At 38.6% G+C, this 27418-nt stretch overlaps 1 protein-coding gene across 2 annotated transcripts in view; it reads left to right on the forward strand.

Annotated features, from left to right (window-relative positions):
• Positions 1 to 27418, forward strand: part of Pcsk5 (proprotein convertase subtilisin/kexin type 5) — a 424235-nt gene that overhangs the window by 152283 nt on the left and 244534 nt on the right. For both annotated transcript variants that reach the window (XM_052188627.1, XM_052188618.1), the window contains exons 6-7: positions 18476 to 18564; positions 21335 to 21507. In XM_052188627.1, the coding sequence (XP_052044587.1) occupies positions 18476 to 18564; positions 21335 to 21507 (262 nt within the window). The remainder of the gene's footprint in view (positions 1 to 18475; positions 18565 to 21334; positions 21508 to 27418) is intronic.

Consider the following 27418-nt stretch of genomic DNA (forward strand, 5'->3'; position numbering starts at 1 on the left):
GGCTATTATAAATATGGCTGCTATGAAAAAAGTGCTTCATGTATTCTTGTTATATGTTAGAGCATTTCCACATCCTCACCAGCATCTTCTGTCACCTGAGTTTTTGATTTTAGCCATTCTGACTGGTGTGAAGTAGAATCTCAGGGTTGTTTTGATTTGCATTTCCCTGATGACTAAGGATGTTGAACATTTCTTTAGGTGCTTCTTGGCCATTTGATATTCCTCAGTTGAAAATTCTTTGTTTAGCTCTGAACCCCATTTTTTAATTAGGTATTTTCTTTATTTACATTTTAAATGTTATCTGCATTCATGGTTTCCCCTCCAAAAACCTCTTATCCCACCCCCCCCACTCTCCCACCCCCTCATCCCTGTGATCACCAACCCACCCACTCCTTTTTTGTCCTAGCATTAACTTATACTGAGGCATCAAGCCTTTTCAGGACCAAGAGCCTCTCCTCTCTTTAATGTCCAACAAGGCCATCCTCTGCTGCATATGCAGCTGGAGCCATGGGTCCCTCCTCTTTGGTTGGTGGTTTAGTCCCTGGGAACTCTGAGAGTACAGGTTGGTTCATATTTTTGTTCCTCCTTTGGGGCTCAAGCTCCTTTTGGTCCTTTGGTCCTTTCTCTTTTAATAGGGATATTTGGTTCTCTGGAGTCTAACTTCTTGAGTTCTTTGTATATATTGGATATTAGCCCTCTATCTGATGTAGGATTGGTGAAGATCTTTTTCCACTCTGTTGGTTGCCATTTGGTCCCATTGATGGTGTCCTTTGCCTTACAGAAGCTTTACAATTTTATGAGGTCCCATTTGTCTATTGTTGATCTTAGAGCATAAGCCATTGGTGTTCTGTTCAAGAACTTTTCCCCTGTGTCCATGTGTTCAAGGCTCTTCCCTACTTTCTCTTCTATTAGTTTCAGGGTATCTGGTTTTATGTGGAGGTCCTTGATCCACTTGAACTTGAACTTAGTACAAGGAGATGAGAATAGACCAATTTGCATTCTTCTACATGCTGACCTCCAGTTGAACCAGTAATTATCCCAGAACTTCTTTTATTGTTGAAAATAGTTTTCACTATCCTGTGTATTTTGTTATTCCAAATGAATTTTCAAATTGCTCTTTCTAACTCTATGAAGAATTTAGTTGGAATTTTGATGGGGGGTGCACTGAATCTGTAGATTGCTTTTGGCAAGATGACCATTTTTACTATATTAATTTTGCCATCCAGTGAGCATGGGAGATCTTTCCATTTTCTGAGATCTTCTTTGGTTTCTTTCTTCAATTCCTAGAGAAGAAGGGTTTGTTTTCTTTAAGTTGATAAATGAACCATATTTGAAGTAAAAGGCCACACATTCAAAAATATTTGGGCAGCAAAACTGACCTGATGGCAGAAAAAAACAGCCATTATGGAAGGGGAATCTCTGGGAAGATGGGAGAGGGCATATGATTCAATGATGTTCAAAATTCTCAAATGATAAAGTATTAAAAAATAAAATAAAATATTCACACTAATTCAGATCCTAAGACAATCTCTCATTTACACGCTAAAAATAAAGAATACAAAGTGCATAGAAAGAAAATTTTGGAAGTTACCTGAGGCTGTGTTTGTTTGTATTGATTGATTCCTATTCTTAGCTGGCTGAAATGAAATTAGGAATTAATTAAGCATTGATTTAGAAGGGGTTTGCTTTCAGGCTAGTGTGTGCTAGCCTGGCTTTAAGTGAAGGAAACAGATTGGGGACATAAGCTTTTAAAAATATTTTCATTACTTTAAAATGAAAAAAATTGAACCATTATACTTGCTGATTAGTAAAATTTTAAGGAAATGAATTCATTATCTTAATGTTTTATTTTTATATATTGACTATGTTGCCTGAGTTGAAGCAGCATCCACAGTAAAAAGAAACCAGGGGCAGATCAACACCAGCTTCACATGTAGCCATGACTTTAACAATTTAAGATTTCAAAAATTGGAAGTCATAATTATAAATGACTTCTATATACTCAAAAATGATAGTAATGTCTCTTACTATTGGGAAGAAATTTGTCTTGATGAGGTGGGAAAGCAATATGGTCATATTTTAGAACTTAGGTTATAAGCTGGAAACATGGAAATGTGTCTGGACAGAACAAACATGAGCCTGAAAATATGATACGGAGCAGTTGGAGAGATGGCTCAGCCTCAGTGGTCCCGCTGCCCTTCTAGAGGTGATCATCTTCCAGGTGATTCCTTCTATCCACAGCAGGTGCAGAACAACCAGTTGTAATTCCATCTGCAAGGGACCAGACACTGTCTTATATCTTCTATGCACACATGTCAGCAGGAGTACATACACATTTAAAAATTGTATATTTTAAAATCTGATACATAGAAAGAAACTCAAAGGTTGTAGGACTGGTTTTAAGCAAGTCCTAGAATCCGTGGTTTCTTATCCTCCTCCTATGTATAAAACAGAGAGAAAACAGCTGTTTGCAGTCTGCTGTGAGATTTATAGATAGTGCATTCTGGATGTTCCGAGTTCCAAAGGCCTACACCCCAAGCAAGAACCTCTGGTATTAGAGCTAACTCAAAGGTTTAGCACCAGGAAATCCTAGTAAAAATTTCAAGTGAAGTTTACCAGTTGGCAATTTGCTGGGAAAAGTATTTCCACCTGCATGAAATCTTTTTATTTTACATAAGTAATGGTTGAGAATGGGTACAGTCAGATTGTTTGTTTTCAATTTTTATTTTAGTTGGGCAGAAGTGAGAGGGCAGGGCCTTGCATATCTCTTAGAGAGGCTGGATGGCCCTAAGAGATGGCGATAAATGTGTGCCCTTGCATTTGGAGCATAGATGTTTAGAAAAAGTGTTCTTTCTGAATCTCCTCCCCGAAGAGGGTAAACTTTATGGATTCTATGGAATCAGAGCATCTCTCCCATCATGCTTTGCTGAGGGTGGGTGCAGGAGAGGATCTGATCGTGAAGTATTGCAAAAGGAGTTCTTACATTTGGAACATCCATATTTTATTTAAAAACTGAATTATTGGATTTGTAGCAATTTGTTCTTCAAAGAACAATCAACCAGTGCAAAACCTGTTTTGTAGTTGAGAAGATCTGCAGCTGTGAAGCAGAGATCAGCTGTTGGGGTGGCCAGGTCTGTGCTAGTGAGAGTGGCCCCCACTGTCCGGACTGATGCAAGAAGAAATTTTAAAAACTGATTACTTCAACATCCTTATTCGAAAATTTGATCTACCTTATTTTCACCAGTTGGTGACTGGTTTCCATGGAAATAGAAATGGAATATGCATTTCTTGTTTTAGATTTTCAGCTGTCCCATGCCAACTGAGAGCTGTAAATGCCATTTGGTTAACAGCAAGAATCCAGAATTCTTCCATTTTAAAGTGGCAGAGGGAGAGGAAAGGAAAATGCTTGCCAAGTCATTTCACTTCTCTCTCTTAAAAATAATACCATTTTATGATTGTCTGAACTATTGACTGATGGCTATCAGGCATATACGAAGTCTAACTATGTCTCTCCTGAATAGCGGATGTTAACGCGTTTCAGTCCTTCACACTGTACTGCATGGGATGGTCTTCCCAATTCCCACCCACTGTGCCCCGGGTGTGCAGTGGAAAGGAGGATAGTCAAAATGTTGAAAGGAGGCAGTTTAATGATCTCCATGATTCACAACCTGAGTGGGGAAAAGTCTCATTAAAGGAAGTTGGAAGACTGGAAAAACTCCTTGCTTTTGGTAAGATGTTGGTTAATTGTCATCAGGCTTTTCCGTTTCTGAGCACACTGTTCATAACTGCTATGTTTTCTAGAACTATTCCATAGAAACCTGAATGTAGAATACTCAAAATAAATGCTTTAACATAAGATGGTTAAGCATCAGAACAATTAGATTTTTGTCTTGCTTTATGACTCATTAACAGTTGATTGAATATGAATACTATAATAAAGCTTTACTACCATTAATGTATAAATCTTCTTTTAAATTTGTTTATATGCTAGATCGTAAAGTAATGCAAGTCTAGTTCCTAAATATACCCAGCACAGGTCTAACAGGCATCCTCTCATGAAGTTATAAAGGAGTTTCCCCATGTAGTCATGTCTTCCTTTAATAAAGGAAACTACAGATAATTGCTTTCAAACCTTGACTTCCTCTGTGTCTTTTTTTTTCTCATTAAACTTGTTTTAATGGGTCTCAAAATTCTGTGACAGATTTTTGGTCAAGTTGTTTCCATTAAAAAGTACTGATTTTGAAAACTAATAACTTAAAACTGCCACACACACAAAAAAATGGTCCACAAAACATTCTTTCCTTCTGAAGGTTTTACGATGCATTGTTATCATTAACCAGTCTTTTACTATTAAACTTAAATGGCCAATTGAGACAAACAGTTCTGAGACCGTTCTTTCACCACTGATTAAGACTGGGGTGGCAGGTGTTAGGGATAATATTCATTTAGCCTTCTGAGCTTTCTGGGCAGACTTGGTAACTTTGCCGGCTCCAGCAGCCTTCTTGTCCACAGCTTGTCTGGTTAATGATAACAGCATTTGATCCAGTCAGTGCTGGGATCCATTCTGTGGTTGAAATAATTATTTGAGTCACTTCTTAGTCTAATTGGAGCTTTGGTGTGATCAGTAGTTGATCCACCTAGGGCAGGATACAAATCAATAATTTTTCACTCAGTAGCTGCCCAATTGTATGATTTAATCAATAACCAGTCTAATCAAGTCAGTCTTTGATCCATTCATTGGCTGATCGAAAGAAAGGAATCCACTGAAATTGAAGCCAGAATCAGTGCTTTATTTAAACAATAAAAGTGGGATTATGAAACTGCATGTTGTGTATTATCTAACAGCGTGTAGTCATTGACACTCTTATGTCAGCCAGAAATGATTCATGCTTATAGTTTTTCTGAAATACCGTGAAATGTGAATTTTAATAGGTCATAGCAGACTTGGTTTGTGAAACTCTTTATCGGCTGTTCAAAGGACCATTTGGAATTGTTTCATTGACAAATCCTCTTCAAGGCCACGGTCACAGTGCCAGTTTTGCTGACCTCCCTGGCTTATTTCTACTAAGCTCTCCTGAGTCCCCTTTCAACATAGCATTGCTTGTGTTTACCAGATACTGTATCAGCCATGTAGGAAATGTCATGACTTGTGAAAATGCATTAAGCGATTTGATTGGCTTGCTTTGCCTTATGCTGTTTGTATGTTCACAAATATGTGAAGGTACACACTGGAAAGCGAACGGATACTAGAGTGAGCCGCAGCTTCTCAAGTGTATGTCCTTGTCTGTTGTTGTTCTTTAATTTTCACCCCTGATAAGGAATCAAACCCAGCCTCTCACACATGCTAAGCTCTGACTCCACCACTGAGCCTGGTGGAGTCAGAGTTATTCTTCAATAGATCCTTCTGATTTAGAAACCCCAGCATTTATGGTACCATAAGACCTTCAAGGCACAGCCTGAGAGTATTTGGCTTAGGAAAGGTCTCAAATCACCATCACTTTTTTTTTCTGGCCTTGACAAGTGTGGACAAGCCAGGGGACACATCCACACTCCATCTTGAATGCTTGTTTTATTGTTGTGGAAACCTTAGGACTTGATTTCAGGAGATCTGAATTCAAGATCTTTCAATAAAAACTAGTTGTATTAGTTTAGGGTAGTCCCTTAACTCATAAGAATCAGTTTCCATATTTATAATTTGGAGATAAAATACATATGGCTTATGGGACTTTCGGGGAGTGGGGGGCCAGAAAAGGGGAAATCATTTGAAATGTAAATAAAAAATATATCAAATTAAAAAAAATATTTAAAAAATAAATAAATAAAAGGAATTCAGATAAAAAATACATATAGTACAAGATCATTGTGGAAACCAAATAAAATTAAATATGAGGAATTATAAGAAGCAATCTGATAAATAATATTTAAAGCATCTTTCTGCCCTCATTGGTTTTTTTTATGTCTAAATTGTAAATTGTATATTGTATTAAGTATTCTTTATATGTGTGCATATACATGAATTTGTGTGTATGTGAGCATATAATACACATACATGTTTGTGGACGGGAGGCATACACATTTATGCAAGTTTACTGAGATCAGAAGAATGCATTATCATGCTCTATGCATTTTTTTTTGAGGCAGGGTCTCTACCGTGGGTTCAGTTGTTCTCTATGAGACTGGAAGCCACCAAGCCCCAGGGACCCTGCAGTCTTCAGTAACAACAGCCGGAGTACAGGTGTGCACTGTCACCACCTGATTTGTTGAGTGGTATGAGGTCTGAACCCTGGCTCTCGTGACTGTGTTTTCTCCAGCCACAGACACTGATGTTTCAATGACAATGCAGGACATTTGCTGAAATGAGGAAAACTGTGTAGAGCTGTATTCAGCATCCATAAAAGAGACTTTTAAAAAGATAGAGGCTCGTATGGTTTAGGGCCCTAAGGAGACTGATTTGACTTCCATCATGCCTAGAAAACAAACACTTCAACTGGGCTGATGATCATCTAGCTAAGGATGATCTTCGTATTTTCAGAAGGTAAAGAGAAAGAAAAGTAAGTGCCAAAGCTTCCTGTGGCCACATAAAGTCAGTCTCATTACAGGCAATGTTTACCAATTCATGTCCTTCCAATCATGCAAGCACCATCATAACCATTGCCTATCCCATATGCTATTTTTACATGAAACGTACTGTGTGCTGTATACATTAAATTGCAAAACTGGCGATTAGGAATTAGGATTTCTCTAAAGGAGATTTGTCCTACCTATTGGGATAATTCTTCTGTAATGTTAAAAACCTTCAAGTATGTGTGAAGATGACATGAACATCTCAAAACACCAGAGCTGGGACCAAGGCTGGTGCTCGTCTGGTGTCACTGGGCTACGAGGAGTGCATGATAGCTGAGTGAACAAGATGCATTTGGTGGGTGGGATGGTCTGTCTGTCTGTCTGTCTGTCTTAGCTTTACTTTAACTTTCATGCAGATTGAAAGAGGCCTCTGGTACTGCTCAGACCTGAAGTGTCTTGCAGAAAGGAAGTTGGCTAACACTAGGAGAACCCTTAGACCACAACTCAGAGGCACTGTTACCCATATTTCAGATCAATAGGAATATACCATAGTCACATGTTTTCATTTCTGACTGCTTGGAGCATAAGACTTGTGTCCCCAGTAGTTGGACAGTTTATCTGTGATCAGCAAGCAATCTCCAGCCAAGTGAAATCATATAATGCCACCTCTCCACCAGCTCTTAACAGAATTTGAACAAAGGTATTTTAGCCTACTTTACATTAAGTATTGAATGATTTCTTCATCTACATATTGTAGTAAAATCTAGTAGAAGTAGGTCTATTAAATATATTGTCAAATGAATACAAGTGTATACATTATTTTTTAAAAAGATTTCATGGCCAGGAGGAGTCACGGACACTCCATGTCATGTGTCACCTTTGAACTTTTTGTGACTAGCTCATTCTTCAATTCTTGTTTGGTTCTCACCATCAAAGGGGTGATTCAGGAAAATTAATTTTCTGAGTATAACTAACTACAAGCCAAAGGAGTAGTTTTATTTGTTTTAGGAACATTATAACAGCAGTAGCCATAAACTGCTTATGGAGTACTGGTACAAGTGAAATATTGTGTATTTTGAGTACATTCTATCACCCCCATGTATTATTTTGCTACTTAAGATGTACTTATATAATGTGACTTTCTGGGAACATTTGAGGAAGGGGAAAATGTCTAGAAAAAGACCACCATGAAAGAATGGAACTCATAATTCAATAGAGGTTTCTATGGTTCCTTTCCTTACTTTTATTGGCCTTTTCCAGTCTCTTGGCATATGCATTCAGCATACACCTCATACTTCATGCATTACTGAGTTCTAATTATGAAATTTTCTTCTAATTATGATAATGCGAAATTATAGGAAAATCAGCCTCGGCAGCAGGAGGGGTAGTTGTTCAGCCTGCATACCGAGTGTTTTCACTGGCAACACCCCCAAACCAAAGCAACTGGAGCAGAAAGTCTTAGACCGCTTTGCTCCTCAACCCTGATTGGCATGTGCCACAGTACTTGATAACCATTTGCATAAGTCTAGCAGCATCATGCCACTGGCCACTGGCCTTGGGTTCAATTAGTCAAACAGAGCTCATGAGGCTCCCGAGGAAAATACTAAACAAATGACATGGCAGTCTCCAACACATTTCTTTGGCTTTAGAGTGCATGTGCCCATGTATGCTCGTGTGTGTGTGTGTGTGTGTGTGTGTGTGTGTGTGTGTGTGTGTCAGAAATTGCTGTTGGATGTCTTTCTTAATCACCTCTCCACCTTGCTTTTTGAATCAGGGTTCCTCAATGGACCTGGGGCTCACTGATTCAGCTAGCCTGGACAGCAAGGCCCAAGGATCTTCCTGTTTCCCACCTTCTCAGCTCTGAGATGGCAGTCAACCTCTGCCACACCCTGTCTTCTACCTGAGTACTGGGGATCCAAATGGGGCCCTTCTTCTTATGTGCCTAGGACTTTACCATCTGAGACTGCCCCCCCAGACCCTTAGCTCCCTAGCCACCCCTAGCCTCCTTAGGCCCCAGCCACTCCCCCCACCTGCAATCCTCTAGGTACCCCAGCCCACTTGCCTTCAGGCCACCAGCCCCTTTAGTTTCCCAGTCATCTTCAAAGCCCCTAGCATTCCTGGAGTTATTTTTGTCTCTAATGATATACGACCACTGCCTGTCAAGTGATACTTGGGAAAGAGAATCACTTCACTTGAGAAAATCTATGAATTTTCCAATTCCAGGGTCATGTAAGGAACTGGACATTCCGTTGCCTGCATCTAGTCTCAGAAGCTTAAAACTGAGACTTCTCATCATGGGTTTACAGTCCTGGCCACAGATCTCCCAGGTCACAGGAGTTCAGGGGCCATGCCTTGATGTTTTTTGTTGGTGTTGGTTTTTTGTTTGTTTGCTTGTTTTATGACTGGTCTTAGCTACACAGGATAGCTCTAAACAGCTACACTAGTGTTCCGTTTTCTTTTTAGATAATATTGTTTGTTGGTTTGGTGTCTTACTTTTCTTACATGTCAGCCAGAAAAGCTAGGAAGTTCAGCCACTGTAACTTTCCAGAGGCAAATGAAGGACTGTTAATCACTCACTGAGACTCTCCTGTGCCAACATAGGAAGCCTCAGACTATTCAGTTTTGTAGGTTCCAAGCTTTTAAAACAAGAGTTAAACATTTCAAAAGAAGGTAAGAAAAAAGTGGAGGAGGATGTGCTTTGGCAATTGTCAACCAAGATTTCTGAGCAGTTTACCTGAATCAGGTGCTAGAAGTGGGTGTGCTGACATATACTTGTGATCTCAGCAATCAAAGGGGAGGCAGAGGCAAGGTGAAGCCTCAACTGTAGAGTGAGTTCTGATTTTCCTGGGTTACAGAGTGGGATTCCTTTTCAAAGAACAAAAACAAAAGAAAAGGAAGTGGAGAAAGGGGAGGAGATCTGGGTAGACAGAAGGGTTTTCCTGGGTTGGAGACAATGTTTCTTTCTGTAACACAAATATGCAGGGGACAAAGCTGACCTTCCAAGGAAAAGTTAGGCCTTCAGTAGTGAAGTGTTAAAAGAAACCACTGGATGCTTAACTAAAATGACTCAGCAGGAATGAGTAGTTTCTGTCTAGTCACAGTTAAGAGGGACATGAGACAGTTCTTGGGTCCTCTGTTTATGGTACAAAATGACACTGAGATTGTTTCAAAAGCTCCAGATACAGAGAATAAACACTAGTAGGTCAGTGTTTAAGAACACTAAAGAAAACTCTCTTATAAGAGTTAATGCAAAATTGGAGAAACGGGCTTCGGACCCCGTTTAGCCGTGGGTGGGTGAGGTGGGGTGGGAGGAGAGGAAGGGCATTAAGGACTCACAAGGAGATGCACACAAGCTTGAGCCATTGGCTTCCTAGAAACCAACTTAAGCACCACATGGAAGACCAGTTATTTCAAGCCAAGGAGAAGACGGAAAACCATAACAGGTGCAGAGCTGGAATATTAAGCAGGCAGCCAAACCAAGGGCCTGTCCTGTTGCCTTGGTTAGTGTAGTAGTGTATAGTAGTGTATAGCATACCAGTGCATAGGCTGCAGTGGTTATGGAGGAAGCACACATACATGTGTGCCTTGTGAGTTTTCTGTTAGAATCTGTCATTTCATGAAACATGTTTGAGGGGGGAAAACAGAAGCAGGCAAAGAATTGTTGTTGTTTTTTTTTTTTTTTTTTTTTTTGATAAACGAAACATTTTCTCTATTCTTTAGAGGTGAGCTAGGTTTCATTTTTTAATGTTCTTTCTGTTAACAATGGATGGATTCCTTTTGTAGGCTATGGTGGGTAGAGTGAGCAAATGCCATAGGTCTAGGCCTGTTTTAAGATAATGAGGTTGTTAAAAAGATGCTGTTAAATAGTCCAGTCCTCTGTCCTACAGCGCATCAGCTGCAGTCAGAGAGTACGGTTCTGGGCAACCAAATGATAAAATCTTGGTCTCCATTCAGAATCTGAGGATTGTGTGCTGGGGTTGGAGGTGGGGCTGGGGGGGGGTCCTGAAAAGCCAGAGTTACACACCCAAGACACTCCAGACTGTTCTTTTTCCTCCTGTGTTTCATACCTTCCATTCACCATCTGCCAGGATAAATGTTTTCATTTGCAAAATAAGAGAAATCCTGCCTGCTTTACCTACTTGACAAGTACAATGTGCGATTACAATATGCATATATTAATATCACACCTGACAACAAGAGTCAAGCCAGATGCCTCTCCTCCCTCTAAGCAGGTTTTTAAAATACATGTTTTACTCTAATATTTATATAAAACAAACACCCCCAAGGAAGAATGGGCACAGCAGATGTCCAACAGGAAAAGCAAAGGTGGAGATTGGCAGGATCCCTGGATAGTTGGAGATCCTTGTGGCAGGAGTCGAAGGGAGCAGACAGCAGTTGCTTAGCTAAACTTACCTTGGCTGGATTCCTGAGCGTGTAGCTTTCTCCTTCACAAGACCGAAGGAAGAACTTCACAAGTACGAAGGAAGAACTCCTCATTCATTCATTTGGCCTGCTCTCTGTTTCATCGCTAATGTTGCTCACATCCTATCTTGAGCTCTGGGAAAGCTCATGTAAGTTAGGATTTCCAACCTCACGAACTCCCACAGAGGGAATGACGTTCCCGTTCCCCCAGGAGCACGCTGCACAGACATGGCAGGAGGGAGGGAAACAGATGACAAACATCTAATACATCACGACCTGTGAGGGAAGTTGTTTGCCCAAGTTTACCTTGCTTCATGTATTCACATTGATTAGCAGATGCCCTGAAGTGTCACAGCTCCATCGAAATGTCTTGAGTCCTTAAATTACATTAATCTTTGTAAGGAACTGAGATGGAAGATAAAAAAATACAGTAAGAAAAAGTTGACCAAAAATTAACATGGCTTTGCTGTGATCATTTGGAGTTTAAATTTTCTATTGAGGGAAAATTATGTAACAAAAAATTTCACATTTACCAAGATCCTGAAACTCTCCCAGAGTCAGAGAAATTAAAGAACACCTTTAAAGTGTTAGCTTGTCCATATCCAATTTATTTTTTAGCACCCAGTTTCTTTTTATTCAATTCACTAGTGTACATCTCTATTATAATGTGTGTTAATGGGTTATTTTTTCAGACGTATCACCACACTATGTGGTAAAACCATGAAAATGCACAGGGTTGTAATAACCTCTTATTATTAGACTCCTCACTGCCCATGCATTAGAGCAAAGCTCTTATTTAGGTGTTCTTTATGTGAGTTTAATAGTGAGTATAGTTTCTAGACTGAAGTTTTTTCATTATACTAAAAACACTCTAATGTACATATTCTGGTCTTTGATCAAAACTCCATCTGAAAAACAAACCTGGCTTCCGATGTTACTGTTTAGCTGACATGACATTATCAGTGCGTTCCGCCCTGTTCTTCAGAATCTGGCTCATACACTTGAACTTCAAACCAACCATGGTGATGATTATTCCCCCATGATTTGCTGTAAATCCATGTCAAACTCCAGAGTTTAAATGAGATGAAAAAGTTAAAAGGTCATTGGTATTTTGCGGGGAAGCCATCATTGTCATCTGTAGCTCATGGGCTGTTTAAATGTAGTCTAGCTAGTCATCTATGTTGGTGACATTAAGCTATAGTATATTACCTAACTGGTATTTTAAACATGAGTAAGCAGGAGAGAAAGGATTCACCTCAGATAATTTCACCATTTCATGAAAATGGCTTATATATAATTATGAAAAACAATAAAAAGATGTCTTTGCAAGAAACTTTTATTGTAAGGAAAGAGTCAATGGAGCATTTTCTGTGCATTAAAGATGTGTGAAATTGATGCCAATCTTTGTTACATTTGAGGAATGCAGAAACAAGCTATTTATTCAATTTTAAATAGTGTGGGAAAATATGACATTTGATATTATCTCTCCTAGTATAGTAATTTCAAAATTCCCAGGAAGATACTAAAGAACTTTTTGTGGATGACTAGCCTAGTGGAATACCATGAGAATTTCTCTAGGCAGATACAAATACAGGACATTGTCTGGGTACAAGTTTGTCTCCAGCGAGCATCCAGCTCCAGTCCTGATGGGAGATATGGTTCAGGGACCCCAGAGATGGAAGACAAAGACAGTATAATGTAATGAGGCATGGAAAAAAAGAACACTTGCATAAGATTGAGCCATAGGTATTGTCTTCTTCACTTAATGAGGAGAGAACTATAGACAGTGAACCAGTGGGTACATTGGGCATTCTCAACCTAGGTAACAGGTGGCACAAGAAATTGAATAGCTTTTTAGAACTAACCGTGCTTAGAATCACACCTGTAATTCATACTACTTGTGCTGGCTGACTGCCAAATAGCTGAAGAAGCAAATTTAAATTTTCTTTGGAAGAATTAACTTGCCACATGAGCCACAGGGAGTGCAAAACAAAAAACAAAAAACAAAAAACAAAACAAAGCAAAAGCAATATGACTCCATTGATGGAACGCTCATCAGTTACGTTTGGAAAATGGCATCCTGGAAAAATCACATAAGCAGCAAACATAATAATTTGCTTAGATTTTTCTATTTCACAATCCTTATATTTAATTTTTATGTTTAAAGAATGAAAGATCAGAATATGTTAAGAGTAGGAAATGATCAGTATCAACTAACCAGATTTTTTTTTAAAGAACAAAAGAAACTTTAGAAAGTGCAATAGAAATTGAGGTGAATCTACCTTGAATGGAATAAACAGCAAATTTGTCATGGCGGATTAGGAGAGGTCGAATAGAGAACTGACAGAGCTGTAAAGAATGTAAGATATTCAAGAGTTGGTAGGTCTCAGAGGTTAGGCATGAAAGTAATAAAACTGTTTAAATTGATAGCTCATTGTCCCAAACGGGGAAATGTGGAAGGAATGATGAAAAGCCAGCCTTTGGAGAAAACAGCTAGGAATTCTGCACAATTGTTTCTAAGGTATTTCTAAGAAAAATCTGCATAGTGACTAGAAGCAGATTGTCTAGACCAGAGACCTACTGCCTGAAGATGTAGCCAGTGAGAGACAGTGGACTGATGTGTGTAAAGTGGTAGTAATCAAAAATTCTTGAATGGATGTAATTGCTTTCATGAACAAATTATGTCATTCTTCTGAAGCAAACAAATGACTCTGAGCTAGACCTCAAAGATGGCCAAAGAGAGTACACACTACAATAGGAAATAGAGCAAAGAATGTGCCTGTAACTATAAACAATCATTGTTCAGAATAATGGCAGTAATGGTAATACACAGAGTTAAAAACAAAACAAAACAAAAAAAACCTCCAAGAGTTACTCTGAGTGTAGCTTAGACATGGGTATGAGACACAGATAACCCAAGTTAAGACACTCTTAAAGTCTGTGTTGTTTGTGAAAAGAATATGGTATTGATGACTTTACCCATCTCTTGTTCAGTTTCTATGACTAAGTTCATAGGATTACTCTGTGGTAAGAGAACATTCTGACAGAAAGTAACAACACTGGACATAAACACACCAATCAGTAGTTACCCTGCATGGGTTTCTGCTCTACTGAAAGATATCTTTGTCCTGTTTTGTTGAAGAAACTCTTACTATGTAGCCCTGGCTGTCCTGGAACTGACTATGTAGACCAGTCTGGCCTTGAACTCACAATGCTTTCTTCCCACTGTATCCCTAGTGCTGGGATTAGAAGCATGTGCTACCATGCCAGGCTAGGGAAAATATCTTTGCTTCAGAAAAAAAAATGTTCATTTTAAGAATTATAGCTAATATTAGCATAAAGTATTAAGTGATTTAACTAGAATGAAATTTTTTCACTATAGGAGCTACTGAGTATTAAAACACCATACTAAAATGTTCATTTCTCTAAGAACGTTAATGATTCTCTACTAAATTTTACAAAATAGAATTGCAAAGAATGTTAGTAAACCCAGACTATGAAGTGGGCTTGACCCAGAGCACATGCTTGCATAGATAATTGCAGAATGTATACAGTGCGTCATCTTCTGGCACACAGAGCATTGGCTGACATTGACTGTGGACTTGGTTATTATTTAAGTCTTGCAAAATTCAGTTTGATAAGAAATTATACCTTCACATTGCAAGGTAATTAAGTGATCAATGTTTTTGATAAAGCTATACAAAGATACTTTAAATATCAAGATTATTTGTAATCCATGTGTCAGAGGATTTAAAAGGCTGAATTATATACATTCCTGTTCAACTAGCACTCAGAATTAGTTAATCATCAATACAATGGAATAGTTGAACAGCAAACTCATAAGAGAATTGGAAATATAAATAAAAATAACTTACAACTTGAGGTGATATTCAACAAAAGTCCAGTGATCACTCAGACTTAACAATAACTGGGATCAAGACAAAATTGTTAGTTGTGTTTTAGACTCACAAAAGTAATAATTGTTATTTTACTATTTGTTAGTTTTTCCTAATAACTAAGGGGATATGACCAGAGTATATGAGGTGGCTCAGCAAGTAAATGGAGTCGATGCCCAAAACTGTAGACCTGAGTTCAATCCCAGGAGCCAGGAGCCGGCGTAAAGGTAGATGGGAAAAAACTGAGCAATACCACAATTGTTTCTGACCTGCGCACATGGCACACACACACACAGAGAGAGAGGGGGGCGGAGAACAAAGACAGGCAGACAGATACAGAGATCCAGAGACACAGAAAGATACCGAAAGAGACAGAGACAGAGAGACAGACTAAGCGCACAAAAAATTCAAAGTATTAGCAAGGAAGTATAATTATGTCCATAATAACTGGGTGTGACAACCTAAAGTGCCCTTCGGTGACAACAGCACATCTCAAACCTCAAACTTGGAAACTGTTTCACAACAGAGATGACAGGAAAGGCAGTGTGAGACATTTGAACTGAGGCTTCAGAAAAGGTGTTCATAAAACAACTAGAAGTAATGACGTAATGACTGAGTAGTCCCAAAGATGTGCCAAATGTCATGTTAGTGTATGTGTGCACATGTGTGCGCGTGTGTGTGTGTGTGTGTGTGTGTGTGTGTGTGTGTTCACTAGATGCCCCAAGGGAAATATCCAAAAACAAGGCAATTTTTTTTGTGCCATGTGAGCAAAGAGACTGACAATTTCATACAGTGGGTATTAGTGTACACAGTTTGTACAGATAGTTTCTCCATTTTTCATATTGATATCCAAGTTTGTCTATAATCACCCTCTCTCCCTTTTTTTTCCTCTCCTTTTCTCTCTGGCACATGTATAACATGCATACATTATAGCTATAATAGCATGTTGGTGTGTGTGTGTGTGTGTGTGTGTGTGTAGGATCAGCAAATGTTGAGTATCTTTCTCAATATCTTTCCACCTGATTTTTGAGGCCCTCTCTCATTGGATGCAGAATACATGAACTCATCTAGAATGGCTGACCAGCAGTCTCCAGAGAGCTGCTTACAGACACATGCTACTGGCACTGACTTCTTTTTTTTTTTTTTTTTAGATATCTTCATCATTTACATTTCAAATGTTATCCCCTTCCCAAATTTCCCCTCCTAAAACATCCCATCCCATGCCCCCATCCCTGTGCTCACCAACCCGCCCACTCCCACTTCCCTGTCCTGGCATTCCCCTATACTGGGGCATCGGGCCTTCTCAGGGCCAAGTACCTCTCCTCCCCCTGATGTCCAACAAGGCCATCCTCCACTACATATGCATCTGGAGCCATGGGTCCCTCCATGTGTACTCTTTTTTTTTTAACATAGCTTCTAGGGATCTGAGCTCATGTTCTCACGCTTGCACAGGAAATACTAGCTGACTGAGTCTCCACAGCCCTGTACCGATGTTAATGGTGTCTTTTCGTGTAACAGAGTTACATTTTTGAAGGTTATCTATTTCTATCCACTGTAATCTTTGGTCCAGTAATTTACTTCTTATAACTTATCTTCAGTTGGTAAATGATATATATGCTCAAAACTGTTATACATATCCTTGTTCATGTTAGTAAAAATCTGAGTAACATTCTAGGAATAAAAGATATATTAAAAGAATGTGTGCATGTCTGTGTATTCATACAACTAAATGAGTACAAAATCATGTATTATCTATTTATTCTACTACTTAAAGAATAATCCAGTGTATTAGTTGGCACTAACATATCCAGATTAATATTTATATAGATATGTATGTATGACATTACTCGGTGAGAAGAGCAGTATGGGCTGTCTATTTTAGCAAACATGGCTACATGTCTCTAACTTGTTTACAGTTGGCTAGACATTAATTATATCTAATGACAAGAAGGCCCTGGCAGATGTAATATAAATTAAGAAGCAATGGAGTAGACTTTCAAAGATTGAGATCTAGTAACTCGCAGGGGCAGGGATATCTTCTCTTTCTACAAATGTCCTTATGTCTCAAATCCTGGGTGCTCACACCTCTAAAATGGAGACAGAAATGGGTACCAGACATCACACACACACACACACACACACACACTCACACACACACACACACACACCTACACCTTCGGGGGACCTCAGCTCTCTTCCCTAGCCTTGAAGACATAAGTCCTGTTTTGTGGTTTTCTTCTAGGCTCAGTGGTGATGTAGCAATTGTCTCAATACTGTTCTAAGCTATATGACTCCTGAACAGTTTCTTCTTTGTACTTGAACCTCCTCTAAGGCTCTTGGACAAGGTGATGGAAGGTCTTTCAGCCAGAATAATTTTCTATTGACATATTATATTCATTATACACAGTTCTGGGGCTTATAAGGACATGTTTTTCTTCACGTATATACTTTGAGTATATACACTCCATGCTGCCCTTTCAACCTCCTTGAATTTCCTTCTCATGGAAGATACACATGCATGGCTTGGGCATTAATATATCATCTAGGAACCACAAATGAAAGCATGCAGTATTTGTCTTTTTGAGACTAAGATGATTCACTCTGTGTGATAATCTCTTAATATATCCATTTTCTTCCAAACAACACCTTTGCTTCAGCCAGAGACTTTTCTCAGCACAAAGCATTGATGTGGCAAAAAGTGGCAGGGAATTCTTTTTTCAGAAAGGATTAATCCAAAACCTTTCTATCTTTTTTTTCTTTTTCCTTTTTTTTTTTTGTAATGACCTCATTTTTAAGAACCATAAAAAGATGAAAACAAACAAATGAACTGCCTTGATGTGGCTCAATAATTTACATACAATTGGTTTAAAACAATTACTAAAGTACTTATTTTATGCAATATTTTTGCAGTTAAATAGCATATCACACTTTTGATAATATTTTTGTTGGAGACACTTGATCTGTATTTAACTGTACTTAACTGTACAGTTTAAATGCAGACAGTAGTAATTACAGAAGAGGAGATCATGGATTAGAGAGCAAGTGGGAAGAAGGACACAAAAGAAGCTGGAGGGAAGAAGAGGAAGAAGAACTAGAAAAGTATAAATAAAATATTCATGAAATTCTCAGGAAACTAAAAAAGTGAAACTTAAAACTGCCCATTTTCATATCCATATTTGTAACAGTTCTTGTACCTGAGCCCATTATTAGTCTCTAAATTTGTTCAGAACTCAAAAAGATTAAAACTTGAGATATTCTGTAGCCACATGTTAGAGGTGGAGCCTAATAGGCAGCTAGCTTTTTAGATAATACAAAAAAAATCCCCAACAAGTTATATGGTTCATTTTCAGCTTGTAGGGTGATTTTTCTACTTAAAATAGCAAGATATCAAAAATAAATATCTTCAGAATTACAACCCAAAATCGCATGACGAAGTGTTAACTAATTTGCCACAGACAAGTTTTAGTGCTACTTGGGTAGGAAGTTCTTGAAACACCCACAGCTGGATACTTTCTTCACCACTTTGGCAGTGACACATAGAGCTTGTGAGAATGGAGAATCTTACTTTAGAAACTGTGTCTGTTCTGCTGCAGGCATGGGACCCGCTGTGCCGGAGAAGTGGCAGCCACTGCAAACAACTCTCACTGCACTGTTGGAATCGCTTTTAACGCCAAGATTGGAGGTATGGTACACTTCCAGGGATATACAAGGGAGCCAGGAAGCTCTTGGCTAACTGCTTTTCAGAATCCTTTTCAAACTAGTGCTTCTATGCATGACAAGGCTCAACTACTGGTGACAGCACAGTACTCATGTGAAAGATGATTTTTAGTAATGGAAAAAATGGAAACAATAATGGACACTTACCCCAAGACTCTCAATGTGTCATAAATACAGTTTTTCTAAACAGACTTGCAAGGGGTGGGGGTAGATGTGGCCCATTAGTGATTATAGAAATGTGTTCTGTTAATGTCTGTACTAACTCGGAAATGGTACCTGAGTCATGAAGAACTAGCAGTGGAAGCATCAAACCACAATGTCTTGTTTCTGTATATAGTTCATAAGTTTTTAAAGGTGACTTTTAAGTGTAACTTAAATGATAAATTGTAAAATCTCTTCTTATAATCCCAGAATGTTGTGATACTGTTACCGTGAATCTAGATTATGCATGTGTGTGTGTGTTTGTGTGGTAGATAGATATATACATGTGTACATACATACAAAGATAGATACATAGATAGATATGCATATATTTATGCATATATTTATATAAGCTCACATATAATCAAACTTGGGCACAGAAGTGTTTATTATAAATATCTAGCCAGTGCAGTATGAATCAGTGTTGAAAAGTAAACTCCACCTTTCCCCTGATAAACATCAAAATAAATAGCAAATTACTGCCATTACCACACACAGATGGGAAGACAGCATTCTAATAAACCCTAGTAACTTCATTATTAGGCCAGAAGTTGATTCCATCAGTAGGCTGAAGGATATCACAAGATGACTGCAGACTTCTATAGGCCTGTGAGTACCTTGTTCCAATGCCCTGTTTGCTATTAAATATTTTGTATAAAATTAAAAAGTGACATTCCTAACCAGGTTAAGAGTATGAAGGATTTAGAATACAATAGCCTCCCTTCATCCAGGCTCCCAGTGACTGTCTCAAGCAGACAGTTCCCAGCCCTCTGATATAGCCTGTGGTCATTTAACTTCCAGATTGAGTAGAGTAGGAAACTAACAATAACTAATAAATGGAACAGTTATGACAAAATATTGTAAGAAACGTTACTTGGAACAAGAATTGTTTATTTCTAAAATTTTCCAAGCCATGATTTTGGACCTCAGTTGATCATGGGTAACTGATGTCACCAGAACAAAGCTACACATGGAGGAACCACAATATAGCTGTGCTTAAAGTGGGTTCCTGAGACTCCCTTGATTGTTAGAGACATCAGAATACATCTGAGTGACCTATTTAATTTATTTCCCCCTTAATTTCTGGGGTTGACAGTTTGTTACCCAATAACTAGCTACATTCAAGAGCATCTACTCTAAGAAGGTCATAGGCTTGTCCTGAGAAGAGGAGAATCAGATCCAGGGCTACAGTGGTACAACAGTCGACTCTCACATGAGGACTTACATCTTCTGTGGCTCTGATGACATTCCATTGTAGACCTAGCACTCAGACTCTGAGGGAAGAGGTGAATGAACTCTGAACTCCCTGACAGCTGCTGACCATGCTCAACTATGCTTTATTAAAAAGATGAATGTATAGGGATGACTAAGTACTAAGAACATTCTGAACTATAAGTTGACTCTTCAGATGCAAGGCATAAAGTTTGTGATAGAATTAGAGAAGAGATATCCAATGGGGGTGGCTCCAGAGGGGGACTTCCCCTTCTCTTTTGAGAAGGGGAAGGTAGAATGGGGGAGGATTTACTTAAGGGCCATGGGGAAGAGAGCAAGGGCTGGTGTTGGATAGTAAAGTAAATAAATAAATACATTTTAAAAATAAAATGATACAAGTCTTAGTGATGATATTTTATAAAAAGCTGTTTTTTCTTTTACTAAATGATTAGAATATTAGAATATTATTGTTGTAAATTGCCAAAATAAAAAGGGAAAGTTGCTATTAGACACTGAATTTATTTCTCACTATATTAGTGACTTTTTGAAAAATAGGGTTAATGCTGGATTTCTGTCTGGTAGGAATGTGCATAAATAAAGATTAATGACAAAATACCACTAAAACTTTTTTGAGACTTATTTGAAATGTTAAATGCATTCTCATCTATTATTTGACTTATACTTTACTTGGCAACAAAGAAATACAATAAGTTTACATGGGGTATACAGGACATGACACCAAGCTAACTTGGCAACTGTTAGATTCCCACAACTATTAACCCAAGTTATTCTGAGGACAGAAATTTAGGGTGGTAGGTTGTTTGAATGTCTTTGCCAAAGCCAGATTTGGAAAACTGGAAAAGAGTAGGGACTTAAAGTTTTCAAGCAAAATTTTCATCTTTTCTACACAATGAAACCTTTTTTCCCTTCTCCCCAAGATAGCTTCTACAAAGTGTTTGGTACCTTTTTGCCAGGAAAATGCTCAGTGAACTGTTGGTGAAAATGTACTGGGATGAGGGAAATGGTTAAGAGTGCCTATTATTTGGTACTGTTCACAGCACCCACATGAGAGTTCACAACTTCTTGTAACTCTAATTCCAGGAGACGCAGTGCCCTCTTCTGGTCTATGGGGATTCGTGCACATATTACTCATGAACCCAGGCAGACATATCTATACACATTATGAATGAATGAATGAATGAATGAATGAATATTTTTAAAACTCTTTTATATATTCTTTCTTCCCCAAAGGTGTCTAAGTGGGCTGTGTCAGCATCATCTGCTGGAGATAAATAACAAGCTTGCTCCTTTCTGATTTGAAGGTGTGAGAATGCTGGATGGTGATGTCACTGACATGGTGGAGGCAAAATCTGTCAGCTACAACCCACAGCATGTACACATCTACAGTGCCAGCTGGGGCCCAGATGATGATGGCAAGACCGTGGATGGGCCAGCTCCCCTCACCCGGCAAGCCTTTGAGAACGGTGTGAGAATGGTAGGTGTTCAAAGCATCTGGGGTGAAGAAGTTCTTATGCAGAGCTTGTAGGCATGGCATCCTCCAGGCTAGAGGATATCTGAAGCTCCTGTGCTGAGTGGCCACTGGAGAGAAATCTCGAACATTAGCATTATGGGGTGTTTCTATTCTATGAACAAACTCAGAGTTAACATTTCCTCTGCCATGAACAGTGTTTAGAGCCACGCCAAGGACATACAGTAGTTAATATGTGCAAGGGGCACTTTGAGAAGCAAGTTCCTGGGGTGGGGTGGTTGAGTGGATATTCCTAGTTTCCCTTTAGTATTGGTGAATCACCCAGCTCGGTCCTTCTGGCATGTCCCCTTTCTGACACTTAGTTAACTTCTGTGCAGAGGCAATATTCTCTTTCTGTCACTGCCCGATCTCTCTAATCAGGCCACTTAGCATTTTAATTTGATGTCACTGGAAGAGTCTCTGACCACTGTCTCCAGAAAACCTAGCTCCAGAATGTAATAGAATGTCAGTTTCAAATTACAGATCTTAAATTGTCTTAAATTAAATAAATATAAAGATGCTAGAACTTGTAGAAAGAGGGGTGCTTCACCAGAAGTGGTGTCTTTCATTCAACTAACGATAGAACTTTAAGTTATGTAAAGGATATGGGCTCCCTGAATGTCGTCATTGATCTGGTCCTAACATCCCTTGCCTTTCTCATCTTTCTCTGCATTATCATGCATGCATCCTCCACTTTCGTTCATTATTCATCAGCACATTCTGTTTTCCCTGGCCAACCCAAAACCTTCCATGCTCTACTGGAAACCAAGCTGGAATGGACTATCATTAGTCCCTGACTCTAACCTTTTGATAGTCTTCCTGATGCTAAGTAAAAGCCAAATCATATTTGTGTTTTGTATCAGAGTTTTTCTGGGTGTATCTTCCTCACGAAGGTATAAGTCCCAAGAGAGCAGAACATGCTCTTTATATATATTTATGGATTTTACAAAACTAAAAGAAAGTATTGAATTCTAGTGAGCATCCTGGAAATGTTCATTGCATCAAATTTAGTTAACTACGAATGATACAAATCACAGTGTTTTCATAGTTTCAGCACAGATTTGGAACCGTGGGATGCATTCAGTTGATTAGCATGTTTGAGCAGGAATAAAAATTATAGTGAGTTTTGCATATTTTTGTGAGCCTGGGTTAGACTTTCTGCAAAAGCCTGAGCTAAGCCATCCTATGACTATTCTAAAATGGATTTGAGGAAAAAAAAACGCTTGTTTTGTAAGCACTTTCTAGCAAAGAAGAAAAAGTTTAGGCTTAATGAAGACGTTTTCATTTCTAGTTCTGTCCATAGCCAGCTACTCTTGTTTACTTTTAAAAGATAGATAATATTGCAGCCATTGTCTAGCATTCTTTTCAAAGTACTTAATACGAAATGAGTATACCCTAAGCTATCTGATGTCTCATCTCCAAAGCTGTAGACTACAAATCACTGTTGTCGCACAGTACGCCATCAGTAAAATGGCCAGTTGAGTTTAGTTCAAATCTTTCAATTATGAATACATGCACTCATAAAAAAGAGCAACTTGGAATTTCCCAACAATATTAAAAATCCCTTTATTAGTAATGCACATAGCCTTATGGTTGTACACAGGCAGATAAAGAATGACCAAGCCTAATAGGTAGTTTTGCTAACTGAATAACAGGCATACGGGTAAGTAATAAGGTGCCAGAAAACAAAGTTCTAAAATTCGTTTTTACTAGAGAGTCTGTAGCTCAGTAGAAATTAGCTGGAATCTTAATGCGTAAAACAGATAAAAATGTGGCACTTTGATTGTAAAAAGTGTTTCCTTTTTTAAAGATAGGCTTAGAAACAGACCATGTGAAAGACTATTCAGACACATAGGACTATTTTGAAATAAATGATGTGAAAAAATTAAGCCTTTTCAATTGCAAAAAATGGCCCTTTATTGTGATAAGTCATATGCAAAAAGTATATTAGGAAGCAGTTAATAATGGACTTCCCCACCCGAGTAGGCAGTCATTGATTGCTGAGTGCAGAAACATCTTCTAAACCCTTAACCACATTAACCTGACAACTGGGAATCGCACTGATTCTCTGCATGGACCCCATGGGCACCATTCTAGTGTGGCCCATAAAAATAGGTCTCATTTGTTTTGTTTCAAATATTTGGAGTTTTGCAGTACCATCATTTAGGGGCTGGGATAAGGCTCTGTAGTCAAGCATGAACTTAGCATACATGAGGCTTTAGCTTCAATACCCAGCACCCAAAAAACAAAAGAAAAAGGATATCATGATTTATTCCACATTCCTTTAAAGATCTTCTTGGGATTTAATCTGAACAAAAAAGACTTCAGTTTTAAGATGAACCATTAACTTTTAGAGTTGAAGTAGTAGCAAAAGCAGTAACTCCTAAAAGGGAAGATTTATCTTCTGGTCTGTCTCCCATCTCAATATAAAATGACAGCAATAAACCACTGAAATGAGGCAAAATTGATTGGACAGTGTTTTCATGTACTTAGCATATTGAAGCTTTCAAGTTAAGCTAAAGTCCGGTCTAGTATTCCTCATTTACTGCTCCCTTAATCTAAATCAAATCGCTTGTTTGCATTTCTTCTTCTAAAGTGGTGTGATGATATACTACCACTTGCAGAGAATTTATGATAAAATAATCCACATAAAGTTATTAATGTACTGGCTAAATATAGTAAGCACTCAAGAAAACGTCTTAGCTAAAAGGTATCTTTTTCAAAGTCCTGTTTCTTTTTGTCCTTAGTCCCTCAAGGTTCACAACTAGATTGTGTCCATGTTGCAGAATTTTAGATAACTCCATCAGGTTCATTTTTGAGGTAGATTAGAAATAAGATGTCACAGATTGGCATAGATTCTCTGCATGTTGTTACCGAGGTCATTTGCTGAGTTCCTCTGTCTATTTACACCATCAATTCCTCTTGCCCTAATAAAGTAAGTGTATCCAATTTGAAGCATCTGCAATTTTACTGTGATTCTGTGTGTGTGTATGTCTGCATTCACATGTGTGTGAGTGTGTGAGTATATATGTGTGTGTGAATGTGTATGTGTATGTGTGAATGTGTGTGTGCATTCACATGTGTATGAGTGTATGTGTGTGAGTGTGTGTATGAATGTGTATGTGTGAGTGTGTGTATGAGTGGGTGTGTGTATTCACATGTGTGTATGTGAGTGAGTGTATGTGTGTGTGAATGTATATGTGTGTGTGAGTGTGTGAGTGTGTGTGTATGTGTGAGTATATGTGTGAGTGTGTGTGTGTGTATCTAGTCTTAAATAGTTTATTTTCCCAAAGGATATTTCTCTAGATAGCTGTGAGTATACCATTCAACATTTCAAGTTGATATTGGGTAGATTTTATCAGAAAAATGAAAAGTTTGCTATTTTCTTATGTTGAAACATTAAGTGAAACCTCAATTTACCTTTTCTGAGGTCTAGATAGAAAGAATAAGTGAGCTCTTGGTGACTAGAGCACCTAAGGTACAAAGGCAGGTAAAAAGATGCTGTCAGCTAACCAATGGAAAGCTTTAACCATGACCTTGAGTCCCTTTGATCCTTTGGTGTCCTACCTACATTTTCCACTTCCTGCAGGCATTGGAATGAGTAGGCCATACACTATATCGCCTAGAAAAAAATACAGAGAATCCATAAGAATATTTCAACAAAGATGCATGTAGTGAATGAAATCTAGTTGGTAGCTGGAAGGAGCAACACTACTTTATATGGAAAGGGTAGACACTTCCCTTTAAGGAGGCACTCTCGGCAGACATAAAAGATAACCTGATAATGTGAAGACCTGGAAGAGGTCTTTTTGTTTTGTGTTTTATGCAGAAGGAACAGAAGGCACCAAAATCCATGAATAGCAAGGGGATTCTGCAAATAGAAAAGGGTTGCCCGAATAGCAAAAGCTTTGCAGTGCATTTCTAGGACAGAAGAGCACCGCAGGCCATAGAGAAGGTATGAGCAGAAAGCAGTAGGAAGGTGGGATTGGCTAAGGCCAGCTCAACAGGCTTTTCTACGTCACAGAGAGGGTTTTCATTCCATCCTCTTACAGAAAGCCACTGGACGTTGAAATAGGGCAGCTGCCCTGTAGACATACCATGTGTGGGGGTGAGTTATGGGGGACAAGAGTGGAGGATTACAGTGGTCCCAGACAGCGTGGAAGCACTGTCCAGACCACCAGATGTATCAGGCAACAGGAGAGAAGGACATGTATCACAAAATCTATTCACAGAGGAAATAAATACTTTCTGCTCAAGGCTTCCAAGTATTGATCATGTCCATTTTTGCTGCTTACTATTCAGAAATGTACCAAGTATTGATTTTCAAAATTGCTCCCCATTTATTTACTGTAAGATAAACATTTGAATCAGTGAAATGTAGCAGTGCTTTCAAATACTTTAACAAAATCAGAATTGATTCAATTTATTATAGCCCCTTTAGAATTAATGTGCCAAAATTGTATCAGAGAAACTGTGTTAAACAAACCATATCATAGTTGACAACTTCCTCTCTCTCTCTCTCTCTCTCTCTCTCTCTCTCTCTCTCTCTCTCTCTCGGGAGTACTTTTTATTTGATGTCAAGCAGCTGTAAAATTGGTGTAATTTTTAGAGTCATATAATTTGGACTATAGTCAGTGAATGGGAATGTGATAGGATGAAGGTGAGGAGGAGGATGGAGGTGATGGCAATGACAAGGATAACATGAAATTGTAATATTTTGGCAGATCTGTTCACTGCTGTCACTCATCTGAGCCCCCGAATGGGCTATTAACTTTTAATCGAGACAGTAATCTTGTGAGATGAGCACTATCTCTCACCACCTTACATCAGAGAAAACAAAGCTATCAAAGTCAGAACACAGCCCTCAATGCTCTCTAAGAAGCTCAGCTATTTGTTCCCTTTCTGTCTTCTCTGACATATCTGACTCTTCCTTAATCTCATTTGCCTGTTTCACATTGATTTGCAAATACACATTCAGACAGTTAGTTCTCATATCTTAGAAAGACTATGTAAAGCTGGAGCAATTACTCTAGTAGTTAAGAGCACTGACTGCTCTTCCAGACGTCCCAAGTTCAAATTCCCAGCACCTACATGGCAGTTTACAACCATCTGTTCCAGGTGGGTCCACAGTCTTCTTTTGGCTTCTAAGGACATTAGGCCATACAAGTGGTTCACAGCCATACTTCATGGAGACCAAACTCATATATTTAAAAAAAAGCATAAAAACAAATTAAATAGAATAGCTGATGAATCCCTCTCTTCTTATTTTGCATTCCCTTCCTTTCCCTGCCCCCATTTATCTTTCCCTTTAAGATTGAAATTCCTTGTGGCTTTTCCTATACCTGTCTTCTACTAGGTCCTGTTTTCATTCTCTCTTGGAGCCATTGCATTAGAAGCCCTCCTTCTTCCAGGAACACAGTAAGGCTGCTCTGTTCATTGGCCTCCAAGTACAGATTTCTCCAAGTTTTTGTCTAACTTGTCCTAACAGGGCCCCCTGCCTGCTCTTCCTATGCACCCTAGCCCCGCAGACCCTTTAAAACCCTGTGGTATTTTATTTGTTCCTCTCATGATTTCTACTCCATAAAGGTCTAGACTCAGACTACATCCTATAATGTGTGGAAAAATTCTCAAAGGAAGCATTTAGTGAAAAAAGAAAGAATGATCAATCAAGGAAAGTGTGGATAACTTCCATGCTAATTTGCTATCTGCGCTCAAACAAACAAACAAACAAACAAAACAACAATTGCATTGCTTTGACCATAGATAATGAACCTAAACCGTTAAGCATGCATAATAAACCATGACCATTAGAGAACCCAGAGTCTGAATGCAGGCTCTCTGATGGGGAAATGTAAGTTTTAGTACTTTTCTTTTTTTA

Source organism: Apodemus sylvaticus, chromosome 1 (genome assembly GCF_947179515.1).
Source record: "Apodemus sylvaticus chromosome 1, mApoSyl1.1, whole genome shotgun sequence".
Taxonomy (NCBI): domain Eukaryota; kingdom Metazoa; phylum Chordata; class Mammalia; order Rodentia; family Muridae; genus Apodemus; species Apodemus sylvaticus.